The sequence below is a fragment of the Mustela lutreola genome, chromosome 10, assembly GCF_030435805.1.
Source record: "Mustela lutreola isolate mMusLut2 chromosome 10, mMusLut2.pri, whole genome shotgun sequence".
Taxonomy (NCBI): Eukaryota; Metazoa; Chordata; class Mammalia; order Carnivora; family Mustelidae; genus Mustela; species Mustela lutreola.
The window spans coordinates 16,225,140-16,247,807 of NC_081299.1; the positions used below are offsets into that span (position 1 = coordinate 16,225,140).

The following is a 22,668-nucleotide window of genomic DNA, read 5'->3' on the forward strand; positions in this document are numbered from 1 at the left end:
TACCCCGCCTGTTTCCTCTCTACCAAGCGCATTGTCCCCACCACATAGCACTGGGATAAGTGCCAGGCAGGGTCCTGGCGTGAGTTCACGTGTACTTACTCACGTCACCCTCACGACAGCCCTAGGAGATGCAGCCTATTACTGTCCCATTTTACAGATGAAGAAACTGAGGCTGGTCACCTGCCCAGCATCCCTTAGCCTAGGTGAAGGGGTTAGAGCAGAAGAGGAACCCAGGCAGCCTATTCCCGAGTTTGTGCTCTTTTTTTTTTTTCCTAAAGACTTTCTTTATTAGAGAGAGAGAGCACGCGCACAAGCAGAAGGAGAGGCAGAAGCAGGCTCCCCGCAGAGCAGGTGAAGCCCGATATGGGACTCTATCCCAGGACTCCGGATCATGAGCTGAGCCAGAGGCAGTGACTCAACTGAGTCCCAGCCTGAAGTCGGGACTTCAGAGAACAAGATGATCTCTGGGGCAGTCAGAGACTCAGGAACTGTGGGCCGTCTTTCCGTGCGTCCTTCCTGCCACAAATCACACGAGGGTGTCGCCCACACCTTCCCTGTGCCTGTCACAGCCCAGACAGCTCCTGGAAAGCAGGGCCAGCTCTTGCTTAGCTTGGCCCCATAGTAGCAGCTCAATAAATTTGGATAAAGGAACAAATGCAGGGCAGCTTGGGCAAGCGGTCCCTGAACCCCTAACCGACACAGGTCTGATCACAGCAGTGAGGACGACTGTCACTCAGCTCAATGACGGGTTGAACCACATATTTGCTGACGAAGGGCAAAGCCATCTTCCTCTGCCTGAGTCCTGGGCCCTGAGGAGGCCTCTTTGGCTTGCCCCAGGACTTTGTCAACTGGGGGACTTCTGGGAGGAGGAGGTGAGATCACAGTGCGTCAGCTAGGAGGCCCACAACGCTGAGGCCCAGCACCCTGGCAGGCCCGAGAACCCTTGGGGTCTGTCCAGGCAGGAGGGAAGAAGTGTCAGAGCGGAGGCATGTTTCCCCACTCTCCAGCCTGTAGGCCCCATCCTGCTTTGCGGCCTCTGAATCCATAAAGCAAATGTGAGGACAGAGTCATTCTTCCCAGCTTCAGTTTTTCTCTTGACCTGGGAGAATTTTACAAATTAGCTTGATTTTAGCTATTAGAATAAAGAGATACGACTTCATTTTATTTATTTATTTATGACATGATGTCTTTTCTCTCTCTTTTTTTTAATGCATTTCTTTTCTTTTCTATTTTTTTAAAGATTTTATTTGTTTATTTGACAGACAGAGATCACAAGTAGGCAGAGAGGCAGGCAGAGAGAGAGGAGGAAGCAGGCTCCCCACAGAGCAGAGAGCCCGATGCAGGGCTCCATCCCAGGACCCTGAGATCATGACCTGAGCCGAAGGCAGAGGCTTAACCCACTGAGCCACCCAGGCACCCCCATGATGTCTTTTCAAGTGAAGCTTCTGTCAAGCACGGAGTTTTCCAGAATGGGACTTTGTGGATAGAAATCCCATAAACTTCCCGGTGGTCTCTGTGGCAAAGGATGTCAGGTCCATGGTGCAGCCGGGAGCCGCCTGGCTGGGTGGCATTCGGTGCTCTTGAACTCCCGGGTTCGCTTTCTGCCCAGAGCAGACAATGGCAGGATTAGCTCACTTTGAAACCTTCTACGGGTGCTGACAATTTCTGCTCGGAGCCAGACACTAGGAAGGTTGAGATGTCCTTATCCACAAGGAGCTGGCTGCAAGCACCTGCTGGTTTAGGAGGTGAGCCAGACCTACAGATTAAACAGCACAGCCGTAGGGTGTGTGAGAGGTGGTGGTCCTGAGCAGGGGCTGCAGAAGTGGGGCGGGGAGTGATGGCTTCTGTGCACCTGCGTGTGTGTGTGTGTGTGTGTGTGTGTGTAGGTATGGAGAAAGGCTTCATTCGAAGGGACAGTTAAAATGAATCTTGAAAGAGTTTCACAGGTTGACCAAGGGTGCAAAAGACACCCCAGGAAGAAGGCACAGTCCATGCAAAGGCCCTGAGGCAGGAAGCAAACTGCCAGATGTGGGGAATTGCCAGCTCCTTAGTTTAGCCTGCGGGTGGGAAGGGAGGAGGCTGCAGCAGGGCTTTGAACGCTGGGCACTGTTGCACTGGGCATTGCTTTAGGGAGTTCCTCAACCTAGAATGTCTCTATTGGTTCTTATTTTTTTAGGCAAGGTTCAAATATCATTTCCTTCTCCAGGAAGCTAGCTTCTCCCACCAGTCACCCTTTGCCGTAGCTACCCCGTTGGATTTCCTTCCTGGAAACGGTTTCAGCCTCGTTTACTGCATGTCTCCCACTCGAAGAGACTGGCTCCGTGAGGGCAGCGACCCTCCTTGAGAGTCTCGCTCATGGCTGGGTCTCTGGTGCCCGGATCCGTGCCTGGCACAGAGTAGGCGCTCGTGAACTCTGCTGGAACGAGCAGCAGTCAGGCTGGCGGCCGGGGCGGGGGAGGCCAGGCTGGAGGCTGGGGCCTCCACGTCAGAGATGATGCAGGTGTGGTGGAGGCCAGGGGCGGGGCACGGTGACAGGGATGCAGGCTCTGGGAGGGGTGGGAGCCGGCGATGTCCTGGGGAGTCGTTGCTTGGGAGCTTGGGAAACGGAGCCCCGGGCCCCACGCCTGGCCCTTCCACACCAGGTGGCTGTGGTGGCGTCTGGAATCTGTGCTGAGTGGGGTCTTACCACTTATGTCTCTTATCACGGTCACACTGCCACCCACCCCATTCCCTTCCAGTGTTTTTTCCTCCCCAAGTCACAGCCCTTGGATGCCTAGCCTCCTGACACTCCGAGGCAGCGTCTCACTCAGGGACTGGGTTCCTGTGAGGGACAGATTCGGGCTGGAGACAGGCCTGGCCAGGAAGGGCTACAGGAGGAGATGTTTCTCCGGTGTGAGGAGGCTCTTTCCTGGGCCGACTTCAGGCTGGGACTCTGGTGTCAGGGTCCCGGCCTCAGCTCTGCCCCCGCCTAGCTGTGCAACCCCGTGTAAGTCACAAGCCCTCTCTGTGCTTCAGTCTTTCCATCTGCCAGCGAGGGTAGGACTGGGGCATGCTGAAGGCCTGCACCGGTGTCCCCTGGGAGATCTGGCCGGAAGCCCTGGGTCAGAGTGAGGGCGATCCCAGGGCCGGCCAGGGCAGCCTGGTGGGCTCCTCTGAAGCCGCCTTATCCTCCGCAGCCTGTGAGCTGGGCTTCTACAAGTCGGCCCCCGGGGACCAGCTCTGTGCCCGCTGCCCCCTCCACAGCCACTCTGCAGCCCCCGCTGCCCAGGCCTGCCACTGTGACCTCAGCTATTACCGCGCATCCCTAGACCCGCCGTCTGCAGCCTGCACCCGTGAGTACCGCCCTGCACCCCGGAATCCTGGAGACCAAGAGCAGGCCAGGACCTCCTGCTCCCAGACTCCAGGGAGCCAGGACTCTGGAGGTGACACAGGGACAGGTGGCTTTCTTGGATCAGGGGCCAGTCTAGGGCTGGGGGGTGACTCTAACTCTGCCTCCATGGTGGGGGTCCCTACCTTGACCTCTCTCGGGGTCCCCACTTCCTGTCATACGTCACCTACCACCTCCCCTCAGGGGAATCTTTCCTTCCTTCCCTCCATCTTTCCTCTCTGCTTCAGAGGACCGATGAGAGGTGGCTTTGGTCATTTCCTGACCCAGCAGTGAGGCTGATGTCCTGGGAGCTGGGGTGGGCAAGCCAGCAGGTTCCCAGGGAGCAGAGGAGTCTCAGAGCAGCCCCCGATCCCTGTCATCCCTGATGGTCAGAGCTGCCTCCATGTGTGTGCGGTGAGTGCACGAGTGTGTGCCAGGAGTGCGTGTGGCTGCCTGCGCAGATGCTGCCATGTGCGGGTCTGATTCTGCATGTGGCTCTGGAACACCTGCCGCGATGGTGACACCGTGTGCGTCTGTGTCGGCAGCTGCTCCTATGGAAGACGCCTGCGTAGTGTGTGTACGCTCGAGCGTGAGCGTCGGGGTTTCATGGCCGTGTGTGTAAAGGATTGCTACGGCTGTGTGTGCACATCCGGGTCCCTAAAGGGGACCCCCAAGTCCCCGCAGAGATTGCATGAATGTGCCTTGGGGGTTCAGCGTGTGCACACCTCGCTTTGCAGGGACATGCGTGTGCCTGGAGAAGTGTGGTTGTATGTGCTTATGCCCTGTGTACCCGAGGGGATGCCAAGGGACTCTGGCACCGTGCCTGCAGGGCTGCGCGACTGTCCCAGCGTTCTGATGGTTCTCCTTCCTTACTTCCTCTCCTGGCCTGAAGGGACCTCTCACACCCCCATCCCAGCTGGGAGAGGCAGCAGCCAGCTTAGCCCGTCCCGTTTCCCAACCCTGGTCTCTTGTGGTGGGGTGGCAGGGGCTTCCTAAGGTTCTGTCTGGTTGTGCCCCCCAGTCCAACCCAGCCTCAGTCCCCAATCTCCCTCTCCCCCCACATCCTTCACGCCAAGCCCCCCGGTCCCTGTATGTGGCAGCTGAGAGTGTACACACACACACACACACACACACACACATTGTTTCCCTCCCTCCCTCCTTCTGCCCAGACCTGTGTGTTTACCCCATGTGGGACCGGCCCAGGCAAAAAGGATGGCTGAGTGACATGGTAACTACCATAGGGTTTGCAGGCAAGGGGAGCTCAGCTCTAGATCAGGGACACTTGTATTCGGTGAGCCAGACTCCAGTTTCCCTCCAGATCCACAATTCAGGGCCCTCAGGTTCTAGAAATCTTAAGACTGTAAAAGACGAGGCTTTTAGTATTCTGTGCCCTTCAGATTCTATGATTCCCTATGATTCCGAGATTCTTCTATTTTCTTAAGATCTAAGAGTCCCTGCCTGGGGTGCTGAGAACTGGAATTCTAAGCCCCAGGGGTCCCCACATCCCCCCCCCATGCCCTCCAGACTCAAATCCCCACCCACCCTGGGAACCTACCCCAGCCCCCACCCCCCATCCCCAGCTTTCCAGAATCTCTGCACTGCCCAGATTGGGCTCCCTTGGGGGTGGGGGGTGGGAGTGGGGGGTTACACTGCCACAGAGACCCCACTGGGCTTCCCGGCGCCTCCCCCGCACCCCGCAGCAGGGCTCCGGGATCTGCGCAGTAAACCAAGCACAGAGGGTAGGAACAGAGTGTGGGACGCAGACAGCAGGGGCCTTTTACACCCAGGGTGGCTGCTGTGGGCACCCCTGAGGATTGTCCGTCTCTCACCCTGCTCCCGATGGAAACTTCAGGAAGCACAAACCTGGGCTCTCTGTGGTCTAGCAGTGGGATGGTAAGGGATGGGGCTTAGCTTTCTGGACACAGACCTGACACTGTGGTCCAGTCTGATGCTGTGTCTGCTCTTAGGGGGCTCCCAGAGGCTGGACGAGGCCATGTCCTTTTCCTCGGGGACCCCCGAATATCATAGGGGAGTCCCAGCCCTTCTCTGGTCTGATGGAGGGCAGCTGGGCCAGCCCAGGTAAATGCCCTCCGCTGCCACCAGTCACTCTCCTCTCCCCAGGGCCACCCTCGGCGCCCGTGAATCTGATCTCCAGCGTGAACGGGACCTCCGTGACCCTGGAATGGGCCCCTCCCCTGGATCTGGGCGGCCGCAATGACATCACCTACAACGCCGTGTGCCGCCGCTGCCCTTGGGCACTGGGCCACTGCGAGACCTGTGGGAGCGGCCCCCGCTTTGTGCCTCAGCAGACAAGCCTGGTGCGGGCCAGTCTGATGGTGGCCAATCTGCTGGCCCACATGAACTACTCCTTCTGGATCGAGGCCGTCAACGGCGTGTCTGACCTGAGCCCTGAGCCCCGCCGGGCAGCTGTCGTCAATATCACCACGAACCAGGCAGGTAGGCGGAGTGGTTCGGGCTGGCAGCTTCCCTGGCCCCTGGCCCTGCCTTCCTCCCCAGGACTCAGAGCTCTGGGCTCTCCGGGCCGTTAGGAGAGTAGAACCTGTCCTGTAGGTGGGAGGAAGCCAACAAAGCAGAGACAGGTGGGCACGGCATTTCATAGGTTCCAGAACCTTCTTTCTGCCTCTGTTTCTTCCCTAGTACAATGGGAGTAATGGTGTCTGCCTCGGGTACTATGAGGCTTAAGTGAGAGAGATAAAAATGCTTAGCCCCCGACCTGGCCCAAGGTCCGTGCCCCATAAATGTCATTAAAAGGTAAAATCACTCTGATTATCATTTTCCAGAACACCTGCCACTGCTGCTCCAGGGATGGACTTAGTTGCACTGGTTTGGACAACAGCCATTTATCTCGGGTCCTAGCCAGCTGTTGGGCTGGGTTCTGCCCCTGGAGCCTCTCTCTTCCCAAATTCGGGTGGGTCCTGCCTGTCCAGTGACAGCTCAACCCAAGAGCCCACCACGGCAGCCTTGCCATCCACAGCCACCCCAGCACACACCTAGGATTGCTGTGGCTCCCACCCCGTCCCTGGCCCTGAGCCTTCTCACCATGTCACCAGGGAGGACAGCAAGGGTCTGAGTCACCGCGTAGGAAATGGCAGAGTCGGAATTCGAACCCAGGTCTGTTTTGCCCCCAAGGGAAACGGACCTCCCAACTGTGAGCCCAGAGCACCCCCTCTCTGATGCCAGAGATAGACATCCACTCGAGAGACTCTCATCAGACCAGCACATGCGAGGCACCCCCAGAATGCCCGGCTCTGTCCTCAGGGCTGGTGACATGGTGGGGAATAGGCCTATGGGTCTGGTGCTTGTGGCCCTGACCTTGCCCATGGGTCTTCAGAGCCCAACAGTGCTCCTGACGCCAGCCGTATGCTCCATCATGAAAAGAAAAAGCCTCCCTTGAAGGCACACTCCCTTCCGCCACCGACCAGTTCTCTTCCCAGGGAACCTTTCTGAAAGAGCAGTCTGTGTGACTCTGTCTGCGTCCTCTTCAGGCAGCCCTGGCCAGGTCTGTCTCCCCAGCTGTCCACTGAAGTTCAGGTTCCCCACCTGGCCACACGCAGTGGGGGTTTCTCTCCCTCTTCTTTCTTCCCTCGTGGAACGCTTCTGTCTCGCCCCCAAACCCTTCCTACGCCCCCCATTTCTTGTCTACCTGTCTGCCCTGCCCTCCATCTCTGCCAGCCCCTCTTCTAGAAACAGCCTCAGAAGGCTAGAGGACCCCATGCTTGTCCCAGACCCTCCTCTCTTCCCTGTTCACCTGGGTCCATCTTCCCTGAGTGACCGGATCAGGGCCCATGGCTAGGAACCCCACTGACATTTTGTCACCAGCACAGGCCTCTCCCCTGAGGACCATGTGCCCACTCTTGCCCCCCGCTCGGATGTGTTTTAGCCACACAGCACGCAGCCCCCCACTCCCAGAACACGGCACCACTGTTCATGGGGTCGCTCAAGCCCCAGAGCCTGTTGTCATCCGGACTCTCCCTCCGTGTCTCCGTACCACGCCCACCCACCTGCCAGGCCCACCAGGCCTCCCTCCAGGGGACTGTTTCCACCTCAGACCCCTTCTGATCTATTTCCCTGAGCTCAGGCTACCATGATAAAATACCATAGGTCGGGGGCTTAAACCACAGAAATGCACTGATGACTGTCCTTGAGGCTGGAGGTCCAAGATCAAGGTGCTAGGCTGTTTGGTTTCTAGTGAGAACCTGCTTCCTGGCTTGTGGATAGCTGCCTGCTCGCTGTGTTCTCGCAAGGCAGAGAAAGAGAGAAGTCTAATCCCATCCTGAGGGCCTCACCTGCACGACCCCACCGACACCTAATCACATCCCCAGGCCCTGCCTACAAACACTATCAAATTAGGGCTTTGATATATGAATTTGGAGAGGGGGACCCAGTTCAATCCATATAATATTCCCACCTCCACCCTGCATTGTCTGGATGACCCCGGAGCCCGCTCCCCCTCGCCCCAGGATACCTTCTCACTCCACATCCTGATTGAAATTTAAAAGCGTAAGTGAGTTCTGGTCACACCTGAGTCCTTTACCAGCTTCGGCCTGAGCTCAGATCCCATTGAGACCCTCCCAGGGCCAGGGCGCGTGTGGGGGGGGCACCCAGGCCACCCACCCCACCCACCCCTCCAGCCCCACCCACTTACCCTCAACTGGCTCCTCCCTTGCAACCGCACTGGCCTGCCATGCATCTGTCCAGCTCTTGGAGCACACCAAGCACTTCCTGCCTCAGCCTTACTTCTCCTCCAGAGAGCACTGGTCGGATCAGAGTCTCTCGAGTGGGTGCCCTGGCCTCACCTTTGGGAAGTCCTTCGGAATGATAGGCTCGTCCCTGTGATGCTGGGTGGCTGATTCCTTCAGTCCTTGGTTCCTCTGTCATCCCTGCCTTGGGGAGACCCACCCTGACCACCTCCCTGCGCCAGCTAACATGGCCTGGTTCCACTCCCCACTCCCGCCCCCGGTGCATACAAAGTCGGCTCCATCACACGCCCAGCCTTCTTCCTGTCCCTCGGGGTACTTAACCAGCCTGTGATTATACATCGATTTGTTTTTTTATTTACTTTCTCTGTATGGATTCTGAGCTCCTTGAAAGCTGCTTCGGTCACTGTAGATCTCCAGGTCCTAGTAGACCACAAGGCATGTGGAAGGCATTCAGAAAATCCTGGGGCGGTGGGGGGTGGCCCTGGGGCAGGTAACAGCCAGGAGCAAATTGGGGAGGTCTGGCTTCCAATGGCCCTCCTCTCTCCCTCCCCTCCCCTCTCCTCTTCTCTGTCCCTCTTCTCTACAGCAATCTCCTCCTAGGAGCCTCTCTGGTGCCCCCACCCTGTTTCCCTTCCTCCTCTGTGCTCCTGGTCCCCCTCTGTGTCTGCTCCCCTCATACAGCACCTCTTGCCTTGGAAGTCCTTTGTTTTTAAGGGGCACCTACGTATTGCTGGCACTGGTGTGTGTTCCTCCCAAACAACGGTCTTACCCCATCCTCACCTCGTCCTGGTAGGTGGTAATGCTAGCTTCCCTTTCTGGATGGGAAAACTGCCATCCCAGGGAATAATGGCCCCAGCCACCAAGAAGAGGACAGGTTGTGACCCAGGCCCGATTCTGGGGCTGATGGGGGGCCCTGTGCCACGCCCCCCCACTTAACTCTGGGAGTTTATTTTTCATGTCAAAGTCGCCTAGCAATGTTTGTTGGGTACCTACCCTGTGTAGCCCCTGCTTTCGAGGAGCTCCGGATGTGCGGGGGGAGTGGGGGACAGGATACCCAGATAGTGGGACGGGGGAGCTGTGGGCCAGAGAGTCAGCCTGGCTGTGGCTGGCGGACTCTGGCACCTTCCAGCAGACTCACCTTGGGGGTAGGTGCCCTGAAAGCAGGAGACAGGGAGGGAGGGAATGGTGACTCAGTCACTGTGTGACCTGTTGAACAGGTGACCTGGTGTGATACGGGAATCTTGGGGCTCAGGGGTATTCAGCTCATTACCTTTCCCCGAGTATCAGAGCTGCTGCGGTCCTACCCTCCAAACCCAGGCAGTGAGGACACGGGGTCCGTCTGCTTTTCCCCTCTCCTTCCTCCTCCTCAGGCACTCCTGAGAGCCTGTCCTACCCCAGACCCTTGGAGATAGATTCATCCGGTGGTGGGGCTCCAGGGCATCAAGGGTCTGCTGGATGGGGTTCGTGGTGTCCAGCAGGCTTCCAGAGGATGGGCCTGGCCAGAGATGAGGAGGAAGCAGTGAAAGCTGGGCCACGTCTGGGTCAAGCCAGCCCCAGCATCCAGGCCCAGAGCCAGGCTGTGCTGACCCCGGGGGGCCGGCTAGAGTGGCAGTGGGTGATTTGCTGGGAGTGTTGGAGGCCGCCGGCTCTCCTGGGATGGGTGCTGGGGGGCAGGATAGTTCGCAGGGTGAGCACGCCCCAAGCCAGCCTCCCTGGGACAGAGGCCAGTCTCCGTCATCCCCCATCCAGCCATCTGACCGAGGCTGGCCTCCGTCCCCTAGCCCCGTCCCAGGTGGTGGTGATCCGCCAGGAGCGGGCCGGGCAGACGAGCGTGTCCCTGCTGTGGCAGGAGCCAGAGCAGCCCAACGGCATCATCCTGGAGTACGAGATCAAGTACTACGAGAAGGTACCAGCCGGGAAGGGAGAGAGGGGCAGCGGAAGCCGGCGGGAGGAGCCTGGGCTCACCACCCCTCTTGTGCCCAGGACAAAGAGATGCAGAGCTACTCTACGCTCAAGGCTGTCACCACCAGGGCCACCGTCTCGGGCCTCAAGCCGGGCACCCGCTACATGTTCCAGGTCCGAGCCCGCACGTCCGCAGGCTGCGGCCGCTTCAGCCAGGCCATGGAGGTGGAGACCGGGAAACCCCGTGAGTGCGGGGAGCGGGGAGGCCGAGAGAGCTGGGCCAGGCTGGGTGCTGGGGCCCCGGTGGCCAGAGGAAGGGAACGCGAGGCTCCGAGAATGGAAGCGACTTGCCCAAGGTGACGGAGCCGGTGACATCCCACCAAACACTGGCTGTCACCGAGTCACCAGGGTGTCTAGCCGGTGTCATGGTGCGCATCGCAGACAAGACCCCTTATACTTGCCCCAGAGACCCTCTAGGTAGTTGTCCAACAATTCAGGTTTGGGTTATTTTTTTTTTTTTAAGATTTTATTTTATTTACCTACTTACTTATTTTAGAGAGAGAGTGAGAATGTGCGCAGGGGGAGGGGCAAAGGGAGGGAGAGAGAATCTCAAGCAGACTCCTTGCGAATCACAAAGCCTGGCACAGGGCTTGATCTCGTGACCCTGGGATCATGACCTGAGCCAAAATCAAGAGTCAACCGACTGAGCCCCCAGGCGCCCCAGCAATTCAGACCGTCAGGGTGATCCTGAGGCACATTCAAGCTTGCGGATGCCCTGCCCCCCTCTCCAACTGCTTGGGGTCCTCCTTGTGCTCTATGCTGGGGTGCCCTCTGGGGGGCGGTGTTGGCAGAGAAAGGTTCGAGCCCCAGCCCATGGAGTGTCTCAGGTGCTCTGAGGTCTGACAGGGCACTGAGACTGCCCCGCTCCCTCCCGTTTACTGTGTGGCCTGGAGGAAGTTCCCTGCGTCTCTGAGCCTCAGGGTTCTGGTCTGAAAGCTGAAGAGAATAGTGGGTTCTTCTGTAACTGGGACGGGAACCCGCACGTCTCAGCACATTTGGTTTTGCTACTGTTTGAACAACAGGCGGGACAGGCAGGTTACAGGGGGAAGACAGGGGCTCAGAGAAGTCTAGTGCTTCTCCGGAGCTCACACTGTGTCAGAAAGGGCTGGCACCAGAGTGGGAAGCCGGGAAGCTGGGAAGCCTGGGTTAGCAGGGTTTGGAAGGGACGGCTTAGTAGAGGGGAGGGTCTGGGCAGAGGAGGCGGCCGCTGTGACCCCAACCCAGGGCTGACTCACAGCCAGGATGCTGCTCACCCCGTGTGTCCGCCCCGGGGAGCCTGCAGACTCCCTCACCCTGCTGTTCCCCACCCCCCAGGGCCCCGCTACGACACCCGGACCATTGTGTGGATCTGCCTGACCCTCATCACGGGCCTGGTCGTGCTTCTGCTCTTGCTCATCTGCAAAAAGAGGTGGGTGGTCCTGGCCGTGCCACCCCCGACCCCCCGCCACCGCACCACCACCCAAACCCTTCCCCCACCAGCCTGGTCCAGGCTCCACCAAGCTGCTGGGGGCTGGCTTTGCTTCCTGCATACGTGCTCTTCTTTCCCCCCTTGGGGAACGCTTCTGTCTCGCCCCCACGTCCCTCCTACCCCCACCCCCGCCGTTTCCTGTCCACCTGCCTGGCCTGCCCTCCTCCATCTCTGCCAGCCCCTCTTCTAGAAACAGCCTCAGAAGGCTGGAGGACCCCATGCTTGTCCCGGACCCTTCTCTCTTCCCTCTTCACCCGGGGCCATCTTCCCTGAGTGACCGGATCAGGACCCATGGCTAGGAACCCCGCTGTCATGCTGACATTTTGTCACCAGCACAGGCCTCTCCCCTGAGGACCATGTGCCCACTCCTGCCCCCGCTCAGATGTATTTTAGCCACACAGCACGCAGCCCCCCACTCCCAGAACACGGCACCACTGTTCATGGGGTCGCTCAAGCCCCAGAGCCTGTTGTCATCCGGACTCTCCCTCCGTGTCTCCGTACCACGCCCACCCACCTGCCAGGCCCACCAGGCTTCCCTCCAGGGGACCGTCTCCGCCTCAGTTAATGCTGTAATGGAGACATCCTGGCGTCGCGTTGCAGGTGAACTAGTTGGGGATCAGAGAGGTTAGGCCTCTTCTGCCAAGTAGATGTCAGAACTGGGATAGGAACCAAGATCTGTCAAAACCGAAGTTGCCGTGGTCTCCCACGGCATCCCAGAGGGCGTTGGAGATAGGACACTGTGCCTTGTGTGGGCTTAGGAGCCCAGACAGCGAGGCCTGGAAGCATCGTCTTACACGTGGAGACACGGGCCCAGGGAAGGGAGGTGGCTGGCCAAGGTTACACAGTGTTATATATACCGGAAGCCCCTGTCCCCACCCCCAAGGGTGGTTTCATGTAAAATGGGGCTTAGGCTGTGTAGACTGCTGTGCAGACCAGCTGCACTTGATTTTGTAAATCGTAACTGTCAAAGGTGTCACCATCCAGCTGGGTTGAGAGCCTGAGGGTGGGGACTCTGCTCTGTAGGGGCAGGAACTGACCAGAAAGGGAAGGAGCTAGAAGGGAGGAGTTCTGCTCTGTCCCCGAACCGGGTCAGGGCTGAGGCTAGGGCTGTCCTCCGCAGGCACTGTGGCTACAGCAAGGCCTTCCAGGACTCGGACGAGGAGAAGATGCAGTATCAGAACGGGCAGGGTGAGTGCAGGGGCCCAGGCTCATGGGGGCAGAGAGGAGGTCCAGCCAGGGGGGTGGGGACAATGCTGGTCTGGGGAGGGGACAGGTGGGGAGGAGCAGAGCAGCCCGCAGAAAAGAGGAGAGCCCCAGAGATAGTAGGATGTCAGACACCCCAGACCTCAGAGGCGGCACGCTGTTCACCTGTATCAGGTCGGCGGGCCCTACCCGGGATGCTGGAAACTCTCCTCCCCAGGAAATGCATGCATCTGCACTCACACACAATTTTGTGTAGTTTTGGAGGGGGTGTGTCATATACCGTTGGATAAGAACCCATGGTGCAGACAGCTTTCCCAGGACCCTGCAGGGACCCCACAAGATGGGGCACATAGGAGAAAGCCTACCTCCGTACCTCACACCTGTGCCGGTGGTAGACGTTAGTATCAGTTCTGGTACCGATTCTCAGCTGGGCGCAGCTCAGAGTCCTTCTCACTGCGGTTTTCTAGGGAGCTACTTTCAATCAAAATTGGCATTTGGGATGCTCTACCCTAGAGCAACTTAGATAGACCTTAAAGTTTCTAGAAGTGACCTCCCCCCAAAACAGCATATGTGCTCAGAACCCACTGGAGACCCCGAAGTCCCCTAGAGACCCCATAGCTCCTCCATAGAGACCCCATTTTCATTCGGTAAGCGTGTACTGGGCACCTACTGTTTGCCGCCACAACCTGAGCTTCCCGGGGCTTCCCGGGGCCACTCCTTACCCTCTGCATCCATCCCAGATCTACCCCAGGCCCAGGGGATGCTGCGAGAACAAGCCTTCTGTGCCCCACTCATGGCATTTCTTTCCTGGCCCTTCAGCACCCCCACCTGTCTTCCTGCCCCTGCACCACCCCCCAGGGAAGATCCCGGAGCCCCAGTTCTATGCAGAACCCCACAATTACGAGGAGCCTGGGCGGGCGGGCCGCAGTTTCACCCGAGAGATTGAAGCTTCCAGGATCCACATCGAGAAAATTATCGGCTCTGGTGAGCCTTGGGGGTTGTGAAGGTGGGGACAGCACAGAGGGTGCCCGGGGGAGGGGCACCCAGGGCAGGGAAAGAGGGGAGTCCTGGAGAACACACTTTGTGGGGCAGGGTGGGGGAGGGGGGTACTGGAGTCCAGGTGTGGAGGGGAGGGTCCCACAGCCTCCTCTCCCTGCCCCACTCGGGGTCCACAGGGGAGTCTGGTGAGGTCTGCTATGGGCGGCTGCGGGTGCCGGGACAGCGGGATGTGCCCGTGGCCATCAAGGCCCTCAAAGCCGGCTACACAGAGAGGCAGCGGCAGGACTTTCTGAGTGAGGCGTCCATCATGGGTCAGTTTGACCACCCCAATATCATCCGCCTGGAAGGTGTCGTCACCCGTGGTAGGTCCCGGGCGGGGGCAGCCTCACCCTGCAGGGCCCCTCCTGCCCCAGCATGGAAGTCTGGGTCCACCCCTGGACCACGGTGCTCTGCCCCTGCCCTGCCCCCATCTCCCCAGTTCAGGTCCCTGGGTAACTTGGGTGGGGAGGGGACCCAGAGTCCAGGACCCCAGTGGGAACCCTAGTCTCCCTGGAGCCCTCAGTGCCGGCCCAGCTCTTGGCAGGTCACAGAGGGACCGTGTTCCTGGGGTCTCTGATCGATAGACTCGATCAAGAGCTACCCCGTGCCTCTACTCCTCCCCAGGCCGCCTGGCAATGATCGTGACCGAGTACATGGAGAACGGCTCTCTGGACGCCTTCCTGCGGGTGCGTGTCCCTTGCCGCCTTCCCCGTGGGGGGAGGGGAGTTCAGTCTGGGTGTTGGGAGATAAGGACAGACCTCCAGACACCCACGGGAGCTTGGACCCAGTGGACCTGGGGAAGGGGAGTGGGGTACAGGGAGGAGCCTTAAGGGTCAGCCGATCAAATTGCCTTGCAGCCCCCCTTAATGGGAAAGGCCCTCCCCGCACAGGGTCCTCTGCCCTGCACTCAGGCTGGGAGGGGTGCCTCCGTAGAGACCAGGGTCCTGCCTGCCGGGAGGCATGGTGCGGAAATAGCTAGCCTCCAGCCCCCTCCCCCGAGCCGTTTATCTGCTGAGCCTCCCAGGCGCCAGGCTTCCCCTCTCTGGGCCTCCGTTTCTCCTTCTCAGGATGGGTGAGACATCATCACAGCCCCACCTCCCTCTCAGGGTCACTAAGAGCGTAAATGAGACCATGAGAAGGAGCTGAGACAGGAACGTGCTTCATAAGCAGTGAAGACACTTGGCACGTGGCGCAGAGCCTTGCTGAAGCCCAGCCGTGTCCCCCTACAGACTCACGACGGGCAGTTCACCATCGCGCAGCTGGTGGGCATGCTCAGAGGCGTGGGCGCCGGCATGTGCTACCTCTCGGACCTGGGCTACGTCCACCGAGACCTGGCTGCCCGCAACGTCCTGGTTGACAGCAACCTGGTGTGCAAGGTGTCCGACTTCGGGCTCTCCCGGGTGCTGGAGGATGACCCTGGCGCGGCCTACACCACCACGGTGCGTGGGCCCCCCGCTTTCCGGTGAGACCAGGGAGGGCTCCCACACACACAGTGAAGTTGGAAATGTTGGGGCTGCCTTCAGCCGGGGCAAGTCCTACTTCTTCTCCGCACCTCAGTTTCCCACTCTGGGAAATGGGAGCTCCCGTTCCCACCTTTCCTATATACCGGGTGGCCTGGAGAGACACCAGGGTTCGGCCCGTGGTCACTCACTCTCGGAGGTTTTGGGAGGGTCTGTGTCTCTCTGAATCACGAGAAGAAGCCTTGGGGTCCACCTTCGAGGCATGAGGATGAGTGGGCTGGGGCTCGGGCCCCCCAACCCTGCCTCAGTGAGAACCTTCCCTTGGGGTCTCCCCTACCGAGCATCCGGATAAGGTTTCACTTAGAGAAAGGATTTTGTGACAAAAACAGAAAGAAACGAGAAAGAAAGGAAGGCAGGGCAGCAAGATAATGAGTCCCGCAGGCTGCGTCCCTTGTCAGCCTGTTGACGCGTGTTTGCTGAGCACCTGCTGTGTTCCAGCCACACCACAAGGGTCCTCCGCTCAGTCTGCAAATCAGCTGGGAGTGCAGGTCCCCTGAGCGGAATGGGGGCTCCAGGCAGGGGGAGGCTGGGCCTCCGAGCCTGCACTGCCGCGTTCCTGGCCCTGCCCCAGCGCTCGGCTCCCTGCCTCGGGCCGGGGAGAAGGCCTCAGCACTTGCGCATGTCTTGCAGGGAGGCAAGATCCCAATCCGCTGGACAGCCCCGGAGGCCATCGCTTTCCGGACCTTCTCCTCGGCCAGCGACGTGTGGAGCTTCGGTGTGGTCATGTGGGAGGTGCTGGCCTACGGGGAGAGGCCCTACTGGAACATGACAAACCGTGATGTGAGTCCAGGACCCTGGCTGGGCAGAGGCCACGGGGCGCGTTGGGCGGAAGGGAGGGGGGCAGCCTCCAGCCCAGCACTGTGCTTGTCCCCTCCCCCCACCCCAGGTCATCAGCTCCGTGGAGGAGGGGTACCGCCTGCCCGCGCCCATGGGCTGCCCCCGCGCCCTGCACCAGCTCATGCTAGACTGCTGGCACAAGGACAGGGCCCAGCGGCCTCGCTTCTCCCAGATTGTCAGTGTCCTCGATGCCCTCATCCGGAGCCCTGAGAGTCTCAGGGCTACTGCCACTGTCAACAGGTGCCTGGCGCCCACCCCAGCTCTGCCCAAACCCAGCTGCCCTCCCGGTATTCCCCCAGATAAGGCCCAGACTTAGGGTCAGCCCTGATGTCCAGACCACACCGAAATGACTCCTGAACCCCTCACCTGCCTAGGCCCCTGACCCCTGAGCTTCCTGGGCCCCTGACCCCTGTCAAGTCTGGACCCCCAACCTCTGGCTTACCTGGGCCCCTGACTGCTGTCCTACCTGGGCTCCCCACCCGTGTCCTGTCTGGGCCCCTGAGCCCTGAGCTTCCTGGGCCCCTCATCCCTGCCTTACCTGGGCCCCTGACAGCTGTCCTGCCTGGACCCCAGACCCCGGTCCTGCCTGAGCTTTCCTCTGCCCTCTCCTTTCAGGCCTGGGGGCTACCTTTGCTCCCTTTGCTCCCTAGTGAGCCTGCATGGAGGCCGAGGGTGGCTGGTGCCAGGGTCCCCAAGGAAGGCAGAGACCCTGGCAGGTCACTTACCAAAGGCCCCTGTGCCTCAGGTGCCCGCCCCCTGCCTTTGCCCAGAGCTGCTTTGACCTCCGCGGTGGCGGGAGTGGTGGCGGTGGCCTCACCGTGGGGGACTGGCTGGATTCCATCCGCATGGGCCGCTACCGGGACCACTTTGCCGCCGGCGGCTACTCCTCGCTGGGAATGGTGCTACGTATGGATGCTCAGTGAGTGAAGGGTCCGGCGGTGACCGTGTGGGTGGGGACCGGAGGCAGGGCCACCGAGGCGGTGGGGCAGGGTTGGGGGAAGCTTTAGGGGATGGGTCTTCCCCCTGGCTCTGTGGTTCTCGGCCTCCCAGGCCAACCAGAGCAGCCCAACCCTTCCTTCACAGGGATGTGCGTGCCCTGGGCATCACCCTCATGGGCCACCAGAAGAAGATCCTGGGCAGCATCCAGACCATGAGGGCCCAGCTGACGAACACCCAGGGGCCCCGCCGGCACCTCTGACCCAAGGCCAGTGGGACCTGGGCAGCAACGAAAGCAGACCCGGGTCGTGTTGGCCATCAGAGGACTTGCAGGGTTGGCTGGGGGGGTCAGGCATGCCCCCAAGCCTCTGTCCCTCCTCTCAGGTGCCAGGGAGGCCAAGAGCTGCCCCGCAGGACCTGGGCATACTGGGGCTCAGGCTGCCTGGGGAGGGGCGTTCGGCGCCCAGATGGCTGGGACATCTGTCCCCGGGGCAGAGGGGCTGCTCTTCCCCTGAGGCTGGGGCCTCAGTGACACGGAGCCCGACAGAGACATCACTCAATGCCTCCGCGTGTGCGTGCGTGCGTGTGCGTGTGTGCTGCTATGCTGTAGGGATGTATTTTCATGAGGTTGTGGGAGCCTTGGTGAACATTTGTGATCACGTGTGTGTGTCCAGCCATCAGGTCCGAGCACGGACGTATGCTTATGGGTGTGCATGCTTTTCCATTAGGGCGGGGGGCCTATGTGTGTGACCATGGCTGGTGTGTCGTGACTGAGGACGTGTGTCACAGGCCTGTGCCCACAGAACTTGGTGTGACGCTGCCCACTGCAGATGGGCCCGGGGCCCCAGCGCCCGCAGGGACTAGGGAGAGGCACATACCCACCTCCCCTGACACCTGGAGGCTGGAATCAGGGGCCACTTCGGAACCACACCAGCACCAGGCCCGCCCTTGTCTCCGCCAGGGTGAGCCCTCCCCCGGCTCTATCTCAGGTCTGCGCCCTCCCTCCAGCAGGTGGGGGGCCACCTGCGGCCTCCACCAGGCTCCCACCGCTGCTTCCACAGGAAAACAGGGTTCCCGGCCAGCCCCTCTGGCCGCCTACTGTGTAGACATCGCTGTAGAGTACACAAGATGCCCTCAGCTGGACTTGGCTGCCTGGTCAGGGGCCAGGCCCTTGAACTTCCCTCTGGTTCCCATGCCCCTCCGTGGCCCAGGGCTCCTCCCTTGGAAACCCTCTGCCAACCTCTCACTGCCCAGCCCTGGCCTGCACCCCTCCCTCCTCAATCCTAAGATCAGGGACCATAAGATCACAGCTTTTCAGCCCCACGTTCACCTCCTGTACCACCTGGGGAGACCAAGGCCCAGAGAGGGCATGTGCCCTGTCCAAGATCACACAGCAACCAAGTATCAGAGCTGAGGCTGCCTGCCTCCCAGCCCAGGGCTCTTTCTCCCCACACAATCCCACACTGACAGCTGTGGGTGAGAGGGGGCTTTGGAAGCTCCCCCACCCCGAGACTGACCCTCCCCTTTACGGCCCACCAGGGTATGTAAATATCTTTTTTCTACCATGCCAGAATATTTTTTCCTCACTCCTGACAATGCAAAAATGGTCTTCAAAGCACATAAAAAGCACCCAGGGTGAGAAAGAACCATCCCAGGGAAAGCTTGGCAGGCAGGGCCCCAAGGAACCATTGGGCAGGATGCCTTGCGCCCCCTGCCGGCCCCAGAGGGAGGGGCAAGCCCAGCTCCCCCCCAACCCAGCCCACCCCTCCCCTGAGCCAGCACAGCTGTCCCGCAGAGACGCCAGCACTGAGCCCCCCCTCCTCCTGCAATAATTTGGGGAGTCTCAGCCCCGCCTAGGTGCCGCGGCCAGCTCTCTACACCTCTATATATTATATTACTATATAGCCGAGCTGTTCTTCCTTCCTATGGAAGTCGGAAACATGGTCAGGACACGATCCGGGGAGGACCCTGTCTTCCTCCCACCCCCACCCCACTCTCACTCAGTTCCTGGGCTCTGATCCTCACAGTCAGGGTGGACACGGTGGGCCCAGCACTTGCCAAAGTGTGGCCCCTGCCCCGGGCGTGAGGTGCCCTTGGGGCCCCAGGGATCTGCTTCTCTGTGGTCTTCATCCTGAGTCTTGATCTTGCCCACAATGAGAATAAATTCTGCCTCATCTTTGCCTGTGTCCCCCATTTTTTTCCCCATCTTTTCAACCTCAACATCACCTGGTAAGAAAGAACAGCCTTCTGCTATGCACCTACTGTATGTATCCCATACATTTTTTCTGCTCTGGTTTTCTCATCTATCTCGGGATGTAGGATTCATGCACCCATTTTATATATGGAGATGCTGAGTCTCACAGAGGTCAACTTCCCTAAAGTCATGTTTGCGGGGTGCTGAGCCAGAACCCTGGTTTTTCCAACTTCAAAGCCCATGCTGTGCTAGGAAGCACGCCCGCAGGTCCCACATTTTGTCTTTCAAGACATGCAGTTGGTGCTTAACATGGGAGGGCGATTGCTTGCAAGTGGGCACTGCCTTTGCCTCAAGTGCTCTTGTGGAAGAAAGACATCCTCCAGAGGAGGAACACATGAGGAAGGAGCATTTATTGGAACAACTTCCTTGGGGCCAATAGATCCATTGAGAGACCTGGGTGCTGTGGGCAGGGAGGGGATGCAAGCACCTGCAATTGTGGCATCAGGGGCTGAGGACCCATCTCTGTTTCAAGGGAGAGGGGAGAGCAGCAGGAGCCAGGGCAGTGGTTTTGGAGGCAGAGCAGAGCCTGACTATGTCCATTTGGAGAAGATGCCCCTGAGGATCCTGTTGATGAGAAAGCAAATGATCTCCAGCCACACACCCCCCCCCCCAAGAATCTTCATTCCTGCACGTCCCCCAGATTGGAGATCTAGACCAGGGAGAAAACATTTTACTGTGTTTCCTCCATTGTCTCACTAATAATCCCAGCAGCCCAAGGAGATTGGTAATATTGTCTCCAGTTTACTGCTGGGCACAAGCACACTCAGACCAGTGTCCCAACTGGCAGAATGACCATGTAAACCTGGAAGTGTCTGATTTCAAGCTGTTTCTCCTAAAACTAAACTCTGCTCCAGACCTTCCTGCATGGGACTAGCCATTTCCTATGAGATAGAACCTGCTACTGCACATTTCCTTCCCCAAGGGAAGGAATCATCAGAGCCTATGGGGCACCTGCTGTGTGCTGGGTGACACTGGGGGATAGAAAGGTGAAGGCAGACCCTCCAGAGGCCAAGGCTGGGTGGAGGTATAGAGTGCACCCAAGGGGCTGGTGCTAAGTGTCCAGGAAATGGGTCACCCAGAAAGATTAAAGGAAATTAGAGGAGAAAAAGCCTGGAGGGTCAGGACTGTCACCAAGGACTTTCTGAAGGAGAAAGCATTCAGTTGGGCACTGAACAAGGAGAAGGATTTGGAGGTTCGTTTCCTTTAAGTGAGGATGGATGCAGAGAAGAGGGAGAGTAACAACCAGAGAAGAAACAGATGGGTGTTCTGTCTAGAAACTCTCGCCATCATAAAGTCAGCTAGTCCCCTTCAATTTAATCTATACATTGCATTTCCTATAAAATTTGTAGTGGGGTTTTCTCTGTAACTTGACAAGGTCATCCCAAAATGTTTATGGAATAATAACCTAGAATAGCCAAGATAACTTTTATTTATTTATTTGACAGAGAGTGAGAGATCACAAGTAGGCAGAGAAGCAGGCAGAGAGGGGGGGAAGCAGGCTCCCCGCTGAGCAGAGAGCCTGATGTGGGGCTCGATCCCAGGATCCTGAGATCATGACCTGAGCTGAAGGCCAGAGGCTTTAACCAACTGAGCCACCCAGGTGCCCCTCCAAGATAATTTTTAAGAAGAAAAAAGAAAAGGAAGGGAACCTCACCCTACCTGATGCCCATAATTACTCTACAGCTCTAATAATTAAGATAGTTTTACTTGGTTCTGGGAATACAGAAACATAAAAAGAACAGAATAATAATGCCTAGGTATGGATCTAAATATATATGGGAGTTTGAAACATGACAAAGGGCAGAGGGTGGTCTAGTTAATGGGTGATGTTAGGACAAGTAAATACCCCCATAGATAAAGATAAAATTGGATCCCAGCTTATACCACTCACAAAATAAATTCCCAGTTGATTAAGATTTAAATGTAAAAAGCAGACTATAGAACTTTAAAAAGAAAACTGGAAGATAACTTTATGACCTTAGAGCAGAAAATAAGCAAGACACAAAAAAGCACAAATGGTAAAGGAAAACAATGATAAACCTCATTTCAATCAAATTAAAAACTTATGGATGGCAAAAAAGAAAAGAAAAGAAATAGATTTGTTAGAACCATAGCTGGGGGAGTGTTTGCAAACTGTATAACCAACCAAGAGAGATTTAGTTTCCAAAATAAATTTTTTTTTTAATTTCAAAGAATCCATTTACCCAAACATTTCAAAGCATAGGAAAGTGGGCAAAAGAGGCAAGCAGACAAATAACAGGAGAAGAAATTTGAATGCCCAATAAAGTTATAAAAGAGATTCTTAACATCACTAGTAAACATGGAAATGCAAATTAAAACAATAACGAGATAGGTATTACACCAATTTGATTGGGAAACGTAGTCTGTAATGCCAGCATTGATGAAGGTGTTGGGGGAATAGAAATGTTTATAAAGCACGAGTGGAAATGTAAATTGGTGTACTACCTTGGAGAGCAATTTGGAAACACTTAGTAAATTTTAAGATGAGCAAATCTAAGACCAAGCAGCCCCACCTTAGTGTGTATTTGTCTTAGATTAAGTTCCCTTAGTACTGGCTGAGATTCTCATGCAGGTGATTTCTTGAGGAAGAGCTCCCAGGTGAAAGAGAGAGGGGAAGGCAGATAGGGTGGGAGGGAATGCTAGGCAACGATATGTTCTTGTTGGAGATCAGCTTCAATCTGATGCCACGGGGAGTTCTGGAGTATTAATAGCACCATAGAGTTGATCTGCCTTGAAGCAAGGGGGCCAGACTTGTACCCTTGTCAGTCATTGATTGCCCACAGGCAGCCTGCCCCATTGGGGGTGGGTGGGTGATGGTGTATAGGGTACCTTCTTGGGTGAGGAGGTTCCCAGGAAGGGAACAACTATGGGCTCTTAACAGCCAACCCTTACGGCAGCTGTAGGATGAGTGCATCTGGAGGTCAAAGGAATCTGTGCAGGTCACCTGCAGTGTTTTCTACCCATCTTAGGGAAACTCATGCTCACATGCAAAAGGATACATGTCTAAGGATATTCACTGCACCTTAGTATGTAATAGAAAAATGAGGAGCAGCCTAACTGCTCTCAGCAGGGGAACAGGAAAATAAGCTGCTTTATAAGTCCAAAGAAATCATCTATCACAGCTAAAATGAACACACTAGATCAACATGTAGCAATAAGGATAAGTCTCCATGACATACTGTGGAGTGAAAAATAAATGACAAAAGAATATATACAGTATTATACCATTTATGTAAACTTTAAAAATATATGTCACAATAGAATTACAGGATTTGGATGCGTAACTCGATAATGACAATAAAAAAACATGCCTGAGACAGAAAAACACCAGCTTCAGCTCA

At 57.5% G+C, this 22,668-nt stretch overlaps 1 protein-coding gene across 1 annotated transcript in view; it reads left to right on the plus strand.

The window, feature by feature from the left end:
• The window catches only part of EPHA8 (EPH receptor A8), a 35,587-nt gene extending 16,355 nt beyond the window's left edge, over window positions 1-19,232 (plus strand). The window contains exons 4-17 of the mRNA XM_059137593.1: window positions 3,177-3,332; window positions 5,489-5,824; window positions 9,870-9,994; window positions 10,072-10,234; window positions 11,365-11,458; window positions 12,639-12,706; window positions 13,541-13,705; window positions 13,897-14,082; window positions 14,384-14,445; window positions 14,989-15,198; window positions 15,910-16,059; window positions 16,166-16,356; window positions 16,862-17,035; window positions 17,200-19,232. Of these exons, the coding sequence (XP_058993576.1) occupies window positions 3,177-3,332; window positions 5,489-5,824; window positions 9,870-9,994; window positions 10,072-10,234; window positions 11,365-11,458; window positions 12,639-12,706; window positions 13,541-13,705; window positions 13,897-14,082; window positions 14,384-14,445; window positions 14,989-15,198; window positions 15,910-16,059; window positions 16,166-16,356; window positions 16,862-17,035; window positions 17,200-17,314 (2,195 nt within the window). The 3' untranslated portion in view covers window positions 17,315-19,232. The remainder of the gene's footprint in view (window positions 1-3,176; window positions 3,333-5,488; window positions 5,825-9,869; window positions 9,995-10,071; window positions 10,235-11,364; window positions 11,459-12,638; window positions 12,707-13,540; window positions 13,706-13,896; window positions 14,083-14,383; window positions 14,446-14,988; window positions 15,199-15,909; window positions 16,060-16,165; window positions 16,357-16,861; window positions 17,036-17,199) is intronic.
• The last annotated feature ends 3,436 nt before the right edge of the window (window positions 19,233-22,668 follow it).